Source organism: Hoplias malabaricus, chromosome 5, assembly GCF_029633855.1.
Source record: "Hoplias malabaricus isolate fHopMal1 chromosome 5, fHopMal1.hap1, whole genome shotgun sequence".
NCBI lineage: Eukaryota > Metazoa > Chordata > Actinopteri > Characiformes > Erythrinidae > Hoplias > Hoplias malabaricus.
The window spans coordinates 41,154,680-41,168,808 of record NC_089804.1 but is presented as its reverse complement, the minus strand read 5'-3'; the positions used below and the strand labels follow the sequence as shown (position 1 = coordinate 41,168,808).

General features: G+C 43.1%; 1 protein-coding gene across 2 annotated transcripts in view; it reads left to right on the top strand.

Annotated features, from left to right (window-relative positions):
- pnp4a (purine nucleoside phosphorylase 4a) overlaps window positions 1-13,879 on the top strand; it is a 37,663-nt gene extending 23,784 nt beyond the window's left edge. The window contains exons 1-6 of one of the 2 annotated variants that reach the window (XM_066672645.1): window positions 8,117-8,193; window positions 8,826-8,989; window positions 9,201-9,304; window positions 11,149-11,324; window positions 12,683-12,873; window positions 13,293-13,879. In XM_066672645.1, coding sequence (XP_066528742.1) covers window positions 8,171-8,193; window positions 8,826-8,989; window positions 9,201-9,304; window positions 11,149-11,324; window positions 12,683-12,873; window positions 13,293-13,510 — 876 coding nt within the window. In that variant the 5' untranslated portion in view covers window positions 8,117-8,170 and the 3' untranslated portion in view covers window positions 13,511-13,879. Of the gene's footprint in view, window positions 1-8,116; window positions 8,194-8,825; window positions 8,990-9,200; window positions 9,305-11,148; window positions 11,325-12,682; window positions 12,874-13,292 lie in introns of those variants that run through there. The other variant, XM_066672646.1, reaches the window with a different exon arrangement.
- The last annotated feature ends 250 nt before the right edge of the window (window positions 13,880-14,129 follow it).

Sequence of the window (14,129 nt, the reverse complement as noted above, 5' to 3'; positions counted from 1 at the left end):
TAGGGAGTCCAGCCATCATGGGGGTATCAACTGTGCTCATTCTACCATGGTTTAATTGTTGCCACAGTTCTATAGCTATACTTTCTTCATACACAAGAACAGCACAGTCTTCCTATGACTGAGGGGGCCCTATTTTTGTGGACACAAGTTCACAAATAAGACACAGGACAAAGTGAAGGAGTGGCAGAAATGTTGTTTGTTATATTTGTGACTGACCAATGAAGAGCCGCCACAAAAAAATTTAAATAAATAAATGGGTTAGATACATTTAAAAGGCGCAGCAGGTAGTGTCGCAGTAACACAGCTCCAGGGACCTGGAGGTTGTGGGTTTGATTCCCGCTCCGGGTGACTGTCTGTGATGAGTGTGGTGTGTTCTCCCTGTGTCTGCGTGGGTTTCCTCCGGGTGACTGTCTGTGAGAAGTGTGGTGTGTTCTCTCTGTGTGTGCGTGGGTTTCCTCCGGGTGACTGTCTGTGAGGAGTGTGGTGTGTTCTCCCTGTGTCTGCGTGGGTTTCCTCCGGGTGACTGTCTGTGAGGAGTGTGGTGTGTTCTCCCTGTGTCTGTGTGGGTTTCATCCAGGTGATCCTGTTTCCTCCCACAGTCCAAAAACACACGTTGGTAGGTGGATTGGCGACTCAAAAGTGTCCGTAGGTGTAAGTGAATGTGTGTGTGTTGCCCTGTGAAGGACTGGCGCCCCCTCCAGGGTGTATTTCGCCTTGCACCCAATGATTCCATATAGGCTCTGGACCCACCAAGACCCTGAACTGGATAAGTGTTACAGACAGGGTTAGGGTTAGTTGATGCTTTATTCTCCATAGTAGTCCAGGTTGCAGTGTTGTAGGTTGCTGTGATGGATTTCATAATTACTCATAATTACTCAGTTACTCATATTCAAAAAGCCTTTAGCATCTTCAAGAGACTAAAACATGTTCATGGTAAAGATATGGATAAATCAAGAAGTAAACTACAAACAAACATTAGCAAAGGGAAAAGCAAAGGCCCCAATATCAACGTAATGAACCCTAGAGAATGTCAGCTGCACGAGGAAGAATGAAAGTGAGAAGGCTGCTGAAGGTTTCATAAACTGTATTTATGAAATAAATGATACTGCTGTACACTCATTGATTCAGTTACAAAACACAATTTTAGATTTTTTACTAAGCTTCCTGAAAGTACTCAAATGTCCAGGGTATTTCACCATATGCTTGACGCTGAAAGACACTGAAAGACAGAAAATCTCTCAAATGTTCCTTTAAGTGAATAATTGTTACTGAACTGAATTGTGTGAGGAACCAGAGGCAGATTATCATCCCTGAAATTCTTCCAAATTAAGAGAGACACATATGGGACTCCAGTCATGGTGGGGGTGTGGGTGTGGGTGTGTGTGTGTCCGTGTGTGTGTGCACAGTCACTGAACTGTGTATTCAAATGCACTTTTTTTCATCCTTTTCCTCTACATCCTATAGAAGCCCCAGCAGAGGGGCTGTCAGATACGGTGGGTGTTAAAGCCAGTTATGGCTCAGGTGGTTTCAGTGGGGAAACAGAGGGCAGATGTGTGATTGAGTAGATGGTGTATTATGTTGTTGTCAGCAACTAACTAACCGCTTACTGCACTCAAGAGCAGCATCTTCTACGCTCCTGTGGCTCATATGTTTTCTAAATTGGTCAATTAAGGGTCCTAAAGAGCATACTTCCACTCTTATCTGGTCTTCTCCCTTTCTTGCACTCTCTTATTATGGTTCCATTAAAATGACATATGCATTATATGTTATACTCTGGAGGTTCATGCTGTAATAATAACAACCTAAATCTATCATTATGTATCAAAAGCGCCTTAAAAACATCAGTGTCAAACTCTGAATTTGCTCCTATGAGAGAATAATATGCTAAGACATCGAGGGTGTGAAGGATTGTGGGGTTTCAAGAGGCCTGTTAATATTACACATAAAATAAATAAAAATATAACACAAATTGAGTAGAATATTGTCAGAACAAAAGCTTATTTATTTATTTATTTATTACATAATCAGCTGCACTTCATATTGTGTGAAGGTGTTATGTTCTCCCTGTGTCTGCGTGGGTTTCCTCCGGGTGACTGTCTGTGAGGAGTGTGGTGTGTTCTCCCTGTGTCTGCGTGGGTTTCCTCCGGGTGACTGTCTGTGAGGAGTGTGGTGTGTTCTCCCTGTGTCTGCGTGGGTTTCCTCCGGGTGACTGTCTGTGAGGAGTGTGGTGTGTTCCCCCTGTGTCTGCATGGGTTTCCTCCGGGTGACTGTCTGTGAGGAGTTGGTGTGTTCTCCCCGTGTCTGTGCTCCGGTTTCCAAAAACGCACGTTGGTAGGTGGATTGGCGACTTAAACGTGTAGGTAGGTGTGTGTCTGTGTTGCTCTGTGAAGGACTGGCGCCCCCTTCAGGTTGTATTCCCGCCTTGCACCCAATGATTCCAGGTAGACTCTGGACCCACCGCGACCCTGAACTGGATAAGGGTTACAGATAATGAATGAATGAATGAATGAATGAATCTTCTTATTTCAATTTAAGAATTTCTTTTCTCCTACTGAAAAATTTTGGATCTGTTTGAAATCATAGACCACAGGTTTGAAAACAGGGAGATCACTGGCTCCAGTTTATGTCACTGTCCGTGGGAAAAACAAGAAAACAAAACAGAGACGGAGAGAGGGGCAGAATCCTGGCACTGGGCTGTGTTTAACAATCGCAGAATTTACACCAATTTTATTTTTATCACCCTCTTGATAGCTATGATATTGCATCTGTATGAAGAAAATAATCAACCCACAGTGTCAGCAATCATAGTGATATACTTTGTATCGTTTGAACTTTTAGCACTTTATATTCTACATATCACAGCGGTGAAAATGGCTTAGTGGATGCTGAGTGGCACAAATAAAACGGGTTCATTTTTACCAAATGTAATACATCCGCGGCCTGTTCTCATTGCATGAACTTCAATGACTGCCCCTTCTACTGCCACTGTATAATTCACACTCTGATGCAGACTTCTCGTCCTGTTCAAACACACTTGTGCACAGTGGTGATATAAACACGTGTGTCCGGTCTCTTTATCCAGAGGCTGCCCTTGATTTGCCAAGGCTCTCGTGTGCTGATTGTCCTTGGCTCTCGGCACCCAGCAGAGCAGCCAGATGCACGCGGCTGACCCTGCGCCATATGTGTGGGTGAGGATTAAGGTCAGGTGGTTAAGATTCAAAACCGGACTGCTCCACTGGCCAACTACGGAAAGGGCAGAGGGGGAGAGAGGGAGCGCTTTCTGAGCTGGCTGGACCTAACATGACCTTCAGGGTGCTATATCGCAGCTCTTGGATTAAAGCCACTGGCTCTGAAACAGTAGGTGACACCAGAGAAAGAAGGGGAAAAAAGTGAACGATATTAGAGACGTTTTCCAGAAGGTTTCCTGGTGTTTGTCACGGTATCTGTGTTAGTTGTGAGCGTGTGGTTAAGATGCTGGATGCAGTTGCTCAGAGGCTGCGATGCTAAATGTGATAAGGGTGTCCCAGATTACGAGCAGATACAGTAAATGATTTATTTCAGTTAACAGTATTTTTGGTATTGGGCAAAGACAATTAAAAAAGGTTTGAATGAGGACTGTATTTTAAAATAAATCATTATAAACTGCAATAAAAGTAGAAAAGACAACTGAGGAGTGTAGACTAATAAGTGCAGGCTTAAGTTGTAGGCGTACAGATCTCATTCTAGGAGTCACAAGTTCTACAGCACATGGTCTAACTCCAATTCCGATCCATCTCCACATGACTGTCTGCAGCCTGAGAGCTGCTCTGCTGGACTGTGGAGCATGTGAAAGTCCTCACGTTCCATCACACTGCACTTAATAAGGTAATAGAGCTGAAGGCGCATGATAAATTCATTAAAATATTCTTCTCTCTGCTTATTTTTTTGCTACTTTGAAGTTAAAAACAGTGCAAATGTTAATTAACAATGCAAGAAAATATATGTAACTTCTACAGGGAACATACTTCTTTATTTCTAAAACAATAGAATAATATTCATTTGCTGAATTTAACATTTTAGAAAAAATAAAACATGAACTGCACAGTAATTAAAACTAATAGTAAAAAAAATTTTAGCATAGCAGTGTTAGGCCTATATTTAAAGGCAACATCAGTGATTTTGTGGAACTGCAGTTGTCTCTGCAGTTTACATTCAGAAGCTCTGGGTCTTTTAAGGTGGAATGGTGTGTTTGAAGAGAAAAAGCACTGTGTGTTTATATGTGGCTGAAGTTAAACTTGTCTGTAAGTTCTATTTCCTGAATCTGAATTACAACAGTTTGTGTTTCCTTTCATGCAGTGAGCAGTCTCCAGAATTTAGAGTGGGTTCCTACCTAAATAATCTGAAACAGGAATTCTCTTTCCCATTTTTCTGCTGTGAGCAAGGTTAGAGGAAGCCTAGCATGTCTGACCGAGCCATTTGTTTTTACTCCTTTCCTGACACCTGAGCTCCGGAGAAAACTCACGCAGACACAGGGAGAACACACCACACTCCTCACAGACAGTCACCCGGAGGAAACCCACGCAGACACAGGGAGAACACACCATACTCCTCACAGACAGTCACCTGGAGGAAACCCACGCAGACACAGGGAGAACACACCACACTTCTCACAGACAGTCACCCGGAGCAAACCCACGCAGACACAGGGAGAACACACCACACTCCTCACAGACAGTCACCCAGAGGAAACCCACGCAGACACAGGGAGAACACACCACACTCCTCACAGACAGTCACCCCGGAGGAAACCCACACAGACACAGGGAGAACACACCACCCTGGAGCTGTGACAGAGACACTACCAGCTGCTCCACCGCGCCGCTCCCGTGCTCTTGTCATCTCAGTCATTTGGTGTAAGGGGGTCAGCACTGTCTTAACAGTCTTTTTCTCAACCTGATATTCTAATATTCTGATTCTCCTACGTTTTTACGGTTTGATTATGTAACGAGTGACTTGTTGTAAAACCATATTCTGTGACTTTAAAACCCAGTCTTTAGATGTGTGTCAGACTTTGAAAACGATCAAAGATTCTACGTAGTGTATGTTTACATAACGTACCTGTCAATGTTCACAGAAAATATAGTTTGAATACATAATATATGTGTGTTACATTTCATTCCATGTGAACGTGTAGCTCTTAAGCCCCTATTCGCAGTTTAGGATTGAATAAGAGTATTGTTGTGTTTATTTATAATATCTCGCATTTGCCCACTAGTTAGTACGTCACATGATCACAGCATTAGACAGATTGGTGAAATCACATGTATCTCATGTGCAACTGATTGTAATTACTGGGTTGAAGGAGCCAGAGAGAGAGAGAGAGAGAGAGAGAGAGAGAGAGAGATTCAGTTCATTCATTTATTTACTTTCTATTCTTCAACAATATTGTATTTGAAACATTGAAAGAACAATGTACTTGGCAAGGAATCTTGATTTTAAAGTTTGAGGTAAGACAAGAGTGTGTGTGTGTGTGTGTGTGTGTGTGTGTGATTGGGTGGATGTGTGTGTATGATTGGGTGAATGTGTGCGTAAGAGTCAGGGTGTGTGAGCACCAGCTGCTCTTTCCTAACAAGCTTAACATTGTCAAGTGCCAGGCATTCCCTGTTCATTACTCTCTCTCTCTCTCCCTCTCTCTCTCTCTCTCTCTCTCTCTCTCTCTCTCTCTCTCTCACTGACTGCATCGCATCCTTCGCATTAACCCAGTTAAGCCTGACCCAGCATGTGAAGCGTCCTCTCAGCACTTTGTTGTAGCTGTTAGAGCCACCTCTGCTCTGCTGGACGAGTGCATACCAAGGCCCTGCTCTGTCTGGGGAGTGAGTGAGCAAGGACATCTCTGAAAAGAGTAAATATTATGAGTTGAAGTCAGCTGTTCCCTTGGGAATCTCTTTGCTGGTATGAGGTATTCTCAGAGTTGTTTTATGGCTGCATGTCCTGGATTATGTCTACTCATGTCTTTAAAATACACTGCTATATTTCTCACAGGATCTGAAAAAAAACTTGCTCCTGGTTGAAACAGTCAACATTCACTAAATGAGTGTTGATCACATGATGGAGTCCCAGAATCCCAAGTCCCAAGGCACTTACAAATGTCGCTGCTGTCCAGTTAAGGACATTCATTAATTAATTCATTGTCTGTAAGTGCTTATACAGTTTAGGGTTGTGGTGGGTCTAAGGCAGGAACACACTCTGAAGGGGGCGCCAGTTCTTCACAAGGTGACACAAACTCACAATTACACTCACACCTATGGACACTTTTGAGTTGTCAATCCGGAGCACCCGGAGGAAACCCATGCAGACACAGGGAGAACACATCACACTCCTCACAGACAGTCACCCGGAGGAAACCCACGCAGACACAGGGAGAACACACCACACTCCTCACAGACAAGTCACCCGGAGTAAACCCACGCAGACACTGGGAGAACACACCACACTCCTCACAGACAGTCACCCAGAGGAAACCCACGTGGACACAGGGAGAACACACCACACTCCTCATAGACAGTCACCCAGAGGAAACCCACGCAGACACAGAGAGAACACACCAAACTCCTCACAGACCGTCACCCGGAGGAAACCCACGCAGACACAGGGAGAACACACCACACTCCTCACAGACAGTCACCCAGAGGAAATCCACACATACACAGGGTAAACACACCACACTCCTCACAGACAGCCACCTGGAGCGGGACTCAAACCCACACCCTCAAGGACACTACCAGCTGCTCAACTGTGCCACCCTTACAAAAAATCTGAAGGAATGGCAGTAATCACTCTTGAAACACAAGGAATGATCAAAGTAAACTTTTAAAGGGTGATGGCGTATTGATCTGTCCAACAAAGCCTGCCAGTTTGGCCATAGTGCTGGTAGCATGTGAGGCCCATTACCATAGACTGGACTCCACATCAAATCCGAAGCATGGGACCTGAGAAATTAAATTTGCAATTACTTCAGAAGATTTGTCTTTTCTGCTTTTAGAGATAGGACTGTGAGCTATTTCAAATCCTTACTGTATCAAATTCACTGAAATAGGCTAAATATTAGTGTCTTTTCTTCCTTATTAACACGTGAACCTGTTTTATATTGTTTAATTTGACTATTTCTCTTCATGGGGGGCCTAGAGATACTGTTTGTGAGCAGCACCATTGTCTGTAACCCTTATCCAGTTTAGGGCGGTGGTGGGTCCGGAGCCTACCGGGAATCACTGGGCGCAAGGGGGAACACACTCTGGAGGGGGCGCCAGTGCTTTACAAGGTGACATACATTCACACATCCACTCACAGGTAGTGTCTCTGTCACAGCTCCAGGGTCCTGGAGATTGTGGGTTTGAGTCTCACACCGGGTGACTGTCTGTGAGGAGTGTGGTGTGTTCTCCCTGTGTCTGCGTGGGTTTCCTCCGGGTGAACACACATTGGTAGGTGGATTGAAGACTCAAAAGTGTCCGTAGGTGTAAGTGTACGGGTGAATGTGTGAGTGTGTGTCGCCCTGTGAAGGACTGGCGCCCCCTCCAGGGTGTGTTCCCACCTTGCACCCACTGACTCTGGACCCACCGCTGCCCTGAACTGGATAAGGGTCACAGACAATGAATGAAGGAATATTTTTTAGTTGAGAAAAGATGGTCAGCAGGACCACAAAGATAGCCATCTTCATCTGTGTTTGGTTAAGGAGAATATAATGCTTTTTTTGTGCTTGTGTTGGTCAAGCACTCTGCATTTATGAAATATCCCATTCATGCTCTGTGCCTTCAAGAATAACCAATGTACATTACTACGGTCTGCTTAAGGGCAAGCCCAGCCGTGTCCAAGGAGCAGCTGCATATTGAGTAAATGGGTCACAAACTATGCCTTTGGCCACAAATCCCCTTTTTCAATAATTGAATTTTGGTTCCACTGCCTCTCATTTATTCAAATATTGGCACACCCCTAAGATACAAGGCAGCTCATTTGACCTCCCTGGCATCAACACTGGGTTGTAACCAATCAGGACGTTTGTGTTGGTTAGTAAGGGCCGGAATTGGATGTACTTAAATGGTCTGAAATCTCTGCTCTCCCATTCACACACTCCTCTCCTCAAGGAATCTGTTCATCTTCAGGCTTTTACAGCAACTTTAACCTGGGAACAGAAAAAATGCACAGTAAAGATCAAATCAGGTAAGATTTAAGGGTTTTTTTTTTGCTTCTTAGACTTGTACGAATTCTTAAAGAGCTCAAATGTAAACTTGCGTGGAGGAAGCCGACTTGAAATAAGAAATCACGTAAAACTTCATGAATAAACTTTATATATAACAGAGATTAAATGTATATAATGTCAGTTTTAGGGAAGTGTTTTCAAAGAGACAAAGCAACATTCAGCATAACTCTTGAAAATAAATGTAATTTGTATTTAAAAGACTTTACATTATGTGGTACTTTAGATTTAAAAAACGATTATTCACCAAGGAGCCACCTACATTTTTAAGAGTGTGTATGATCACAGACAATCAACCTCCGTCACTCTGGTTTCTCTGTATTCCAACAATGGTTTGTATTTGGTGGATATTTGCTAAACGTGTTATTTCAAGACATTCCAAGCGCACATGCTCCATGTGACGTTCCCAGTTAAGAATTCTCTATGTATTCTGACGTGCCATCGTGACAGTTCATTGTTCCTGTCTTAATCAACCATACACTGGTCCTGATAAGCCCTCACTGCTCCAAATTACACAGTTATTCAGATTCCATGGAAGACAAGAACTCCATGAACTCACATGTTTAACAGAAGTATTTCTTCTGCTTTGTCCCAGTCATGAAGACTACCAGCGGACAGCGGATTGGCTGCTGTCTCAAACACAGCACAGACCTAAAGTGGCCATCATCTGTGGATCTGGGTTGGGCATGCTGGCTGACGCACTTCAGTACCAAGACTTCTTCAAATACTCTGATATACCTGGCTTTCCCCAAAGCACAGGTGAGAATGGACACTCTGTGGCCAGAATAGATGATGTTCATTAGAGGTTTACACACACACACAATATATATATATATATAACTGTTTTCAACTGGAATCTAATGCACGTCTTTATTAATACAGCATGTAATTAAAATGTATGATTCTCTAAGTGTATACCACAGGTGCATAGGTGCTGTACTCAACTGTGTGTGTGTGTGTGTGCTAACAGTGCAGGGCCATGCTGGGAGACTAGTGTTTGGTGAACTCAGAGGGAAAACCTGCGTGTGTATGCAGGGCCGATTCCACTTGTATGAGGGACACTCACTGTGTAAGGTCAGTGCACAGATTTTCAGTTTGACACTTTTGTGTTTGACCAATTTTTCTGACGTCTTTGAAAGTTGTAAGCCTTCAAACACTTTCATTCATTATCTGTAACCCTTATCCAGTTCAGGGTCACGGTGGGTCCAGAGCCTACCTGGAATCATTGGGCGCAAGGCGGCAATACACCCTGGAGGGGGCGCCAGTCCTTCACAGGGCAACACAGACACACATTCACTCACACCTACGGTCACATTTGAGTCGCCAATCCACCTGCCAACGTGTGTTTTTGGACCGTGGGAGGAAACCAGAGCACCTGGAGGAAACCCACGCAGACACAGGGAGAACACACCACACTCCTCACAGACAGTCACCTGGAGGAAACCCACGCAGACACAGAGAGAACACACCACACTCCTCACAGACAGTCACCCGGAGCGGGAATCGAACCCACAACCTCCAGGCCCCTGCAGCTGTGTGACTGCGACACCTACCTGCTGCGCCACTGTGCCACCCCAAACACTCACAGTGTCTTTAAAGATGTACATTACAGTTATTTGAAGTTAATTATGTAACTAATGCTGTATGTAGACACACACACACATCACACTAAGATATCGTCTGTCTTAATCGTGCACACAGTTACGACGTGGACTTAAAGTTCAGAATCCAATTTTCCACAAAATGCATCTGTATGGAAACGTGGGAATGATGCAGGTGGAGCTCTGCATTAAAGCAGTTCATTAAAGTGACTGTCACCATGTCCTGCCGCGTTTATTCGGACCTGGTCCTGACACGTCTTAAGACTGGAGGATCTGACTTTTCTCCAAATGCCATCGCTGGGTCTGGGCATGCATTCCAACTCCTGATCACACTGAGCTGAATCACATGCCAGACGCTGGCACTCTCTCTTTCAATGCCACTATTGTGTGCTTTACGTAACTGAGAGGATACTACAGCACTCTGTTCACCTACGTGTGTGTGTACAGTAGTGGGGAGGCATTCAGAGTGTTTAGGGGGTGTTTGGAGATATGACACAAATTCACATATTTTGTCATTGTACTTTTCTTTAAATAAGGTCTAAATAAAGAAGATTTTTAATTTGTTTATTAAACTAATGATTGAGTGTAGGCCATGAATGTCAAAATGGCTTCAAAATCTTTTATTATAATATGGATTTTGCTAGCGCCAAAAATTTTAAAGGCATTATAGTAATTTGAAATTCAAACATTCTCTGCCCTGCAGTCTTTCAAACTGTGTAGTATTCAAACTTGACAACTCTAATTGTACATTAAAATTATCTTCAAAAATGTATGAATAACATTGAAGTCCCCATCTTTAAATCGTTTAGACCATATCTCACATTTACTTTTGGATGCAATAATATCCGCAAGAACACAGTAAATAAATTCCCATATTTCTGCAGCACTTTTCTCTTTATGTAACTCACAACCAGTGACAAATATATTATTCTCTTAAATTAGCTTAAATTTTAGTTATTTTTAGTTGAATTAAATAGCGATTGTCATTTTTAATGCTATGACGTAGTTACCAGAAAGTGACAAATGACAGAATTAGAGAATGGTTGAATTTTTGATTAAAAGTCTGTGTCACACAAACGTTTTCTGTTGCACATTTTCTGCTTGTTTTACATTGATCATTTGTTGCAGAATTTTCAGCTGAATGAACCTGGGCTAGACTCCAGATTCTAACATTCCTGATGCCTACACAGATGTTTTTTCCTCTCAATATTGCCACCAACATTCCCCCCTTCGTTCCAGTGCAGGATTTGCACACTTTGTCCACCACTGAATGAATGAAGAGTGAGAGCTGAGATTGTGTCCTAATTTCCATCACAGGTCACTTTCCCAGTGAGGGTTTTCAAGCTTTTGGGGGTCGAGACCCTGATCGTAACGAACGCAGCAGGCTCCTTAGCGGACAGTTATCATTGTGGGGACATAATGATCATCAAAGATCACATTAACTTTCCGGGACTCGCTGGACTGAACCCACTGAATGGCCCCAACGATGAAAAGTGAGTCAAATATCTTCTTGTTGTTGCAGTTGCTAACGTGCTGCTTTTGGAACGGTTCCCTCATCCAGAGGAGCTCAGCTACTATTCACTGTGTAGCATTTTCTGACCAGGAGACGTTCCAACACTACGTCCAGAAATCAATCTGGATAAAAAAAACTGTGACATTTTTGCGACGTATTTATATTCTGTCACATCGACAAATCAAACACGACTGTGAAGTGAATTAATAAACATGCAGCCAATTCACCAGACGTCCTCTTTTCCCCGGACATGTTCTCTTTTCTAGACTTAAGAAAATGTCCGGCTGGAATTTCACAAACGTCCGGCATTTTGTTTTTCTAGCGCTTACATAGAACTTTCGAGAAGCGTTTTGTTCAGAAACTAGTCCCGCCCTCCCCTACTCCGATTGGTTCACTTGAGTGAGAAGGGGGCGTGGTGAAGTAGCCTAAAATCTTCTGATTGGACGGTCTGACTGTAGAGCTGCCGTTATTGGTCGATAACCTTCTCTGTAAACATTTAATTGGTCAGTCTGCACGTCAGTAGTCCTTGTTTACGTCAGGCAAAGCTCATGTACCCACCCTCATCTGGAGCAGCTATGCCGAACGTAAATGTAAGTTCTCGGATGAATTAAAAACGAAATGTCCATGTTTTGTGTAGCAAATAAAGGTGTAAAGGACCTAAAAGCACACATAGGTTCAGCTAAAACTGGCATCTTTGGCTCCTTTGGTTCCTGACACTGCTTTGTCTGACACTACACCACAACTACTAATACATTACAATTATTGCAATTATTTATATTTTATAGTTATATTTCAACACATTGCATTATAGTGAACAATACAGGGAGTGAAATGAAGCATTGAAGTCTCAAACATCACTAAAAATGTCTGTCACATGTGGTGCACTGTTTCTGTAACGGAGGGATTCTGAATGCAGCTCTGGCTACTAACAAATGAGCTTTCAGGAACTTTTTAGCATTTCAGGACCTTTTATAGCAGACTGCTCAACTTTTAACACAATTAAATCTCCCAAAACTAACGTGTTAAAAAGAATTAGGATAAAAAATTAGGCTTAGGGTTGTGTTTAAATGTTTGCTTGAGATTAAAGATCTGTACGAAATGAAGGTTTGTACGAAACCTAATGTAAACATGGCCACCCCAGTGTTTAGTACCTTCTCCATTCAGTGAATACAGAGGATAATAATAATCTGAATCTCTTTATTTAATGTGGATCGTTATTTATAGAAATAAATGTGAAAGTGATAAAAACACATTTCTTTATTAATATCTCACACTTATTTGCTATTCCAAATGATGCCTAATAATGCCACATCTTAATGATCTGTGTATTATTCCCAGGTTTGGACCTCGCTTTCCTCCTATGTCTGGAGTTTATGATAAGGACCTGCGGAAGCTTGCGTTTGACATCTGTAAAAGCATGGGTGTGTCCCAGTGTATCCAGGAAGGTGTGTATTGTATGGTCGGAGGTCCCAACTTCGAGAGCATTGCCGAGGCCCGTCTTCTGCACAGACTGGGTGTGGATGCCGTGGGTAAGCGTCAGAGATTAATGAAGAGAACTAGAATATGAATACAATCAATGTAGGTGTAGTCTTTGTGTTATAAAATATTCTGTGTCATCAGAACTTTACAGTGGCGTAACTTTGATGTTGTGTTATATGTTAATTTCCAACTAAATTCTCTTTGAAATGAAATGTGCAGTTATTTGTCATTGTACAATGTACAACAAAATGTGTTCTGCATTTAACCCGTCTGTGCTAGTGAACACACACACACACACACACTAGTGCGCTCGGGGCTGTGAACACACACGGAGCAGGGGGGCAGTCATCCCCGTAATCATTCTCTTTGTTATTCATATTATTATATATCTCATATCTTTTCTTACTCAAGGGTATGGATTTGTACGCATCTCATCATCCAGGCTTTCTCTCCCATCTATTTCCCTCAGGAATGAGCACAGCTCCTGAGGTTGTTGTGGCCAGTCACTGTGGTATGCGTGTCTTTGGCCTGTCCCTCATCACCAACAGAGTTGTGAAAAGCTACCAGGACTCTGAGACAGTGAATCATGAAGCTGTGCTGGAGGTCAGCAAAATGCGCTCCGAGACACTGCAGAAGCTGGTCACTGAGCTGATCAGCCGCATGGACATCAACAACAATGCAGCATGATGGTCACGCCAACTTCCAGCAAACCTGCAGTCACCTCACCCTACTGTCCCCAGCAGGAGTGTGTTTGTGCGTAGAACATTGCAAAGAATCACTCATTTCAATAATGTGTTCCTCGGTTTTGTATAACATTGTTTTTCTAATGCAACAGCTTTAATCAAAAGGCTGTGATGCCAAGCTGAAGAGAACACTACACTGACTATTGCTACAAAAGAACAACAATGAAGGGTTTTCTTCAGTTGTCCAAATCGACATTTTAACTTCAGGGGTGCAACGTGTTTTTTTAATGACATTTGTTTTTATTGAAAGAAAATTATCTTCATCGAAGTTTCAAATGTGTCTGTTATGTACTGTACATCCATCCATCCATTATCTGTAACCCTTATCCATTTCAGGGTCACGGTGGGTCCAGAGCCTACCTGGAATCACTGGGCGCAAGGCAGGAATACACCCTGGAGGGGGCGCCAGTCCTTCACAGGGCAACACACACACACACATTCACACATTCACACCTACGGACACGCTTGAGTCGCCAATCCACCTACCAACGTGGGACTGTTTTTGGACTGTGGGAGGAAACCCACGCAGACACAGAGAGAACACACCACACTCCTCACAGACA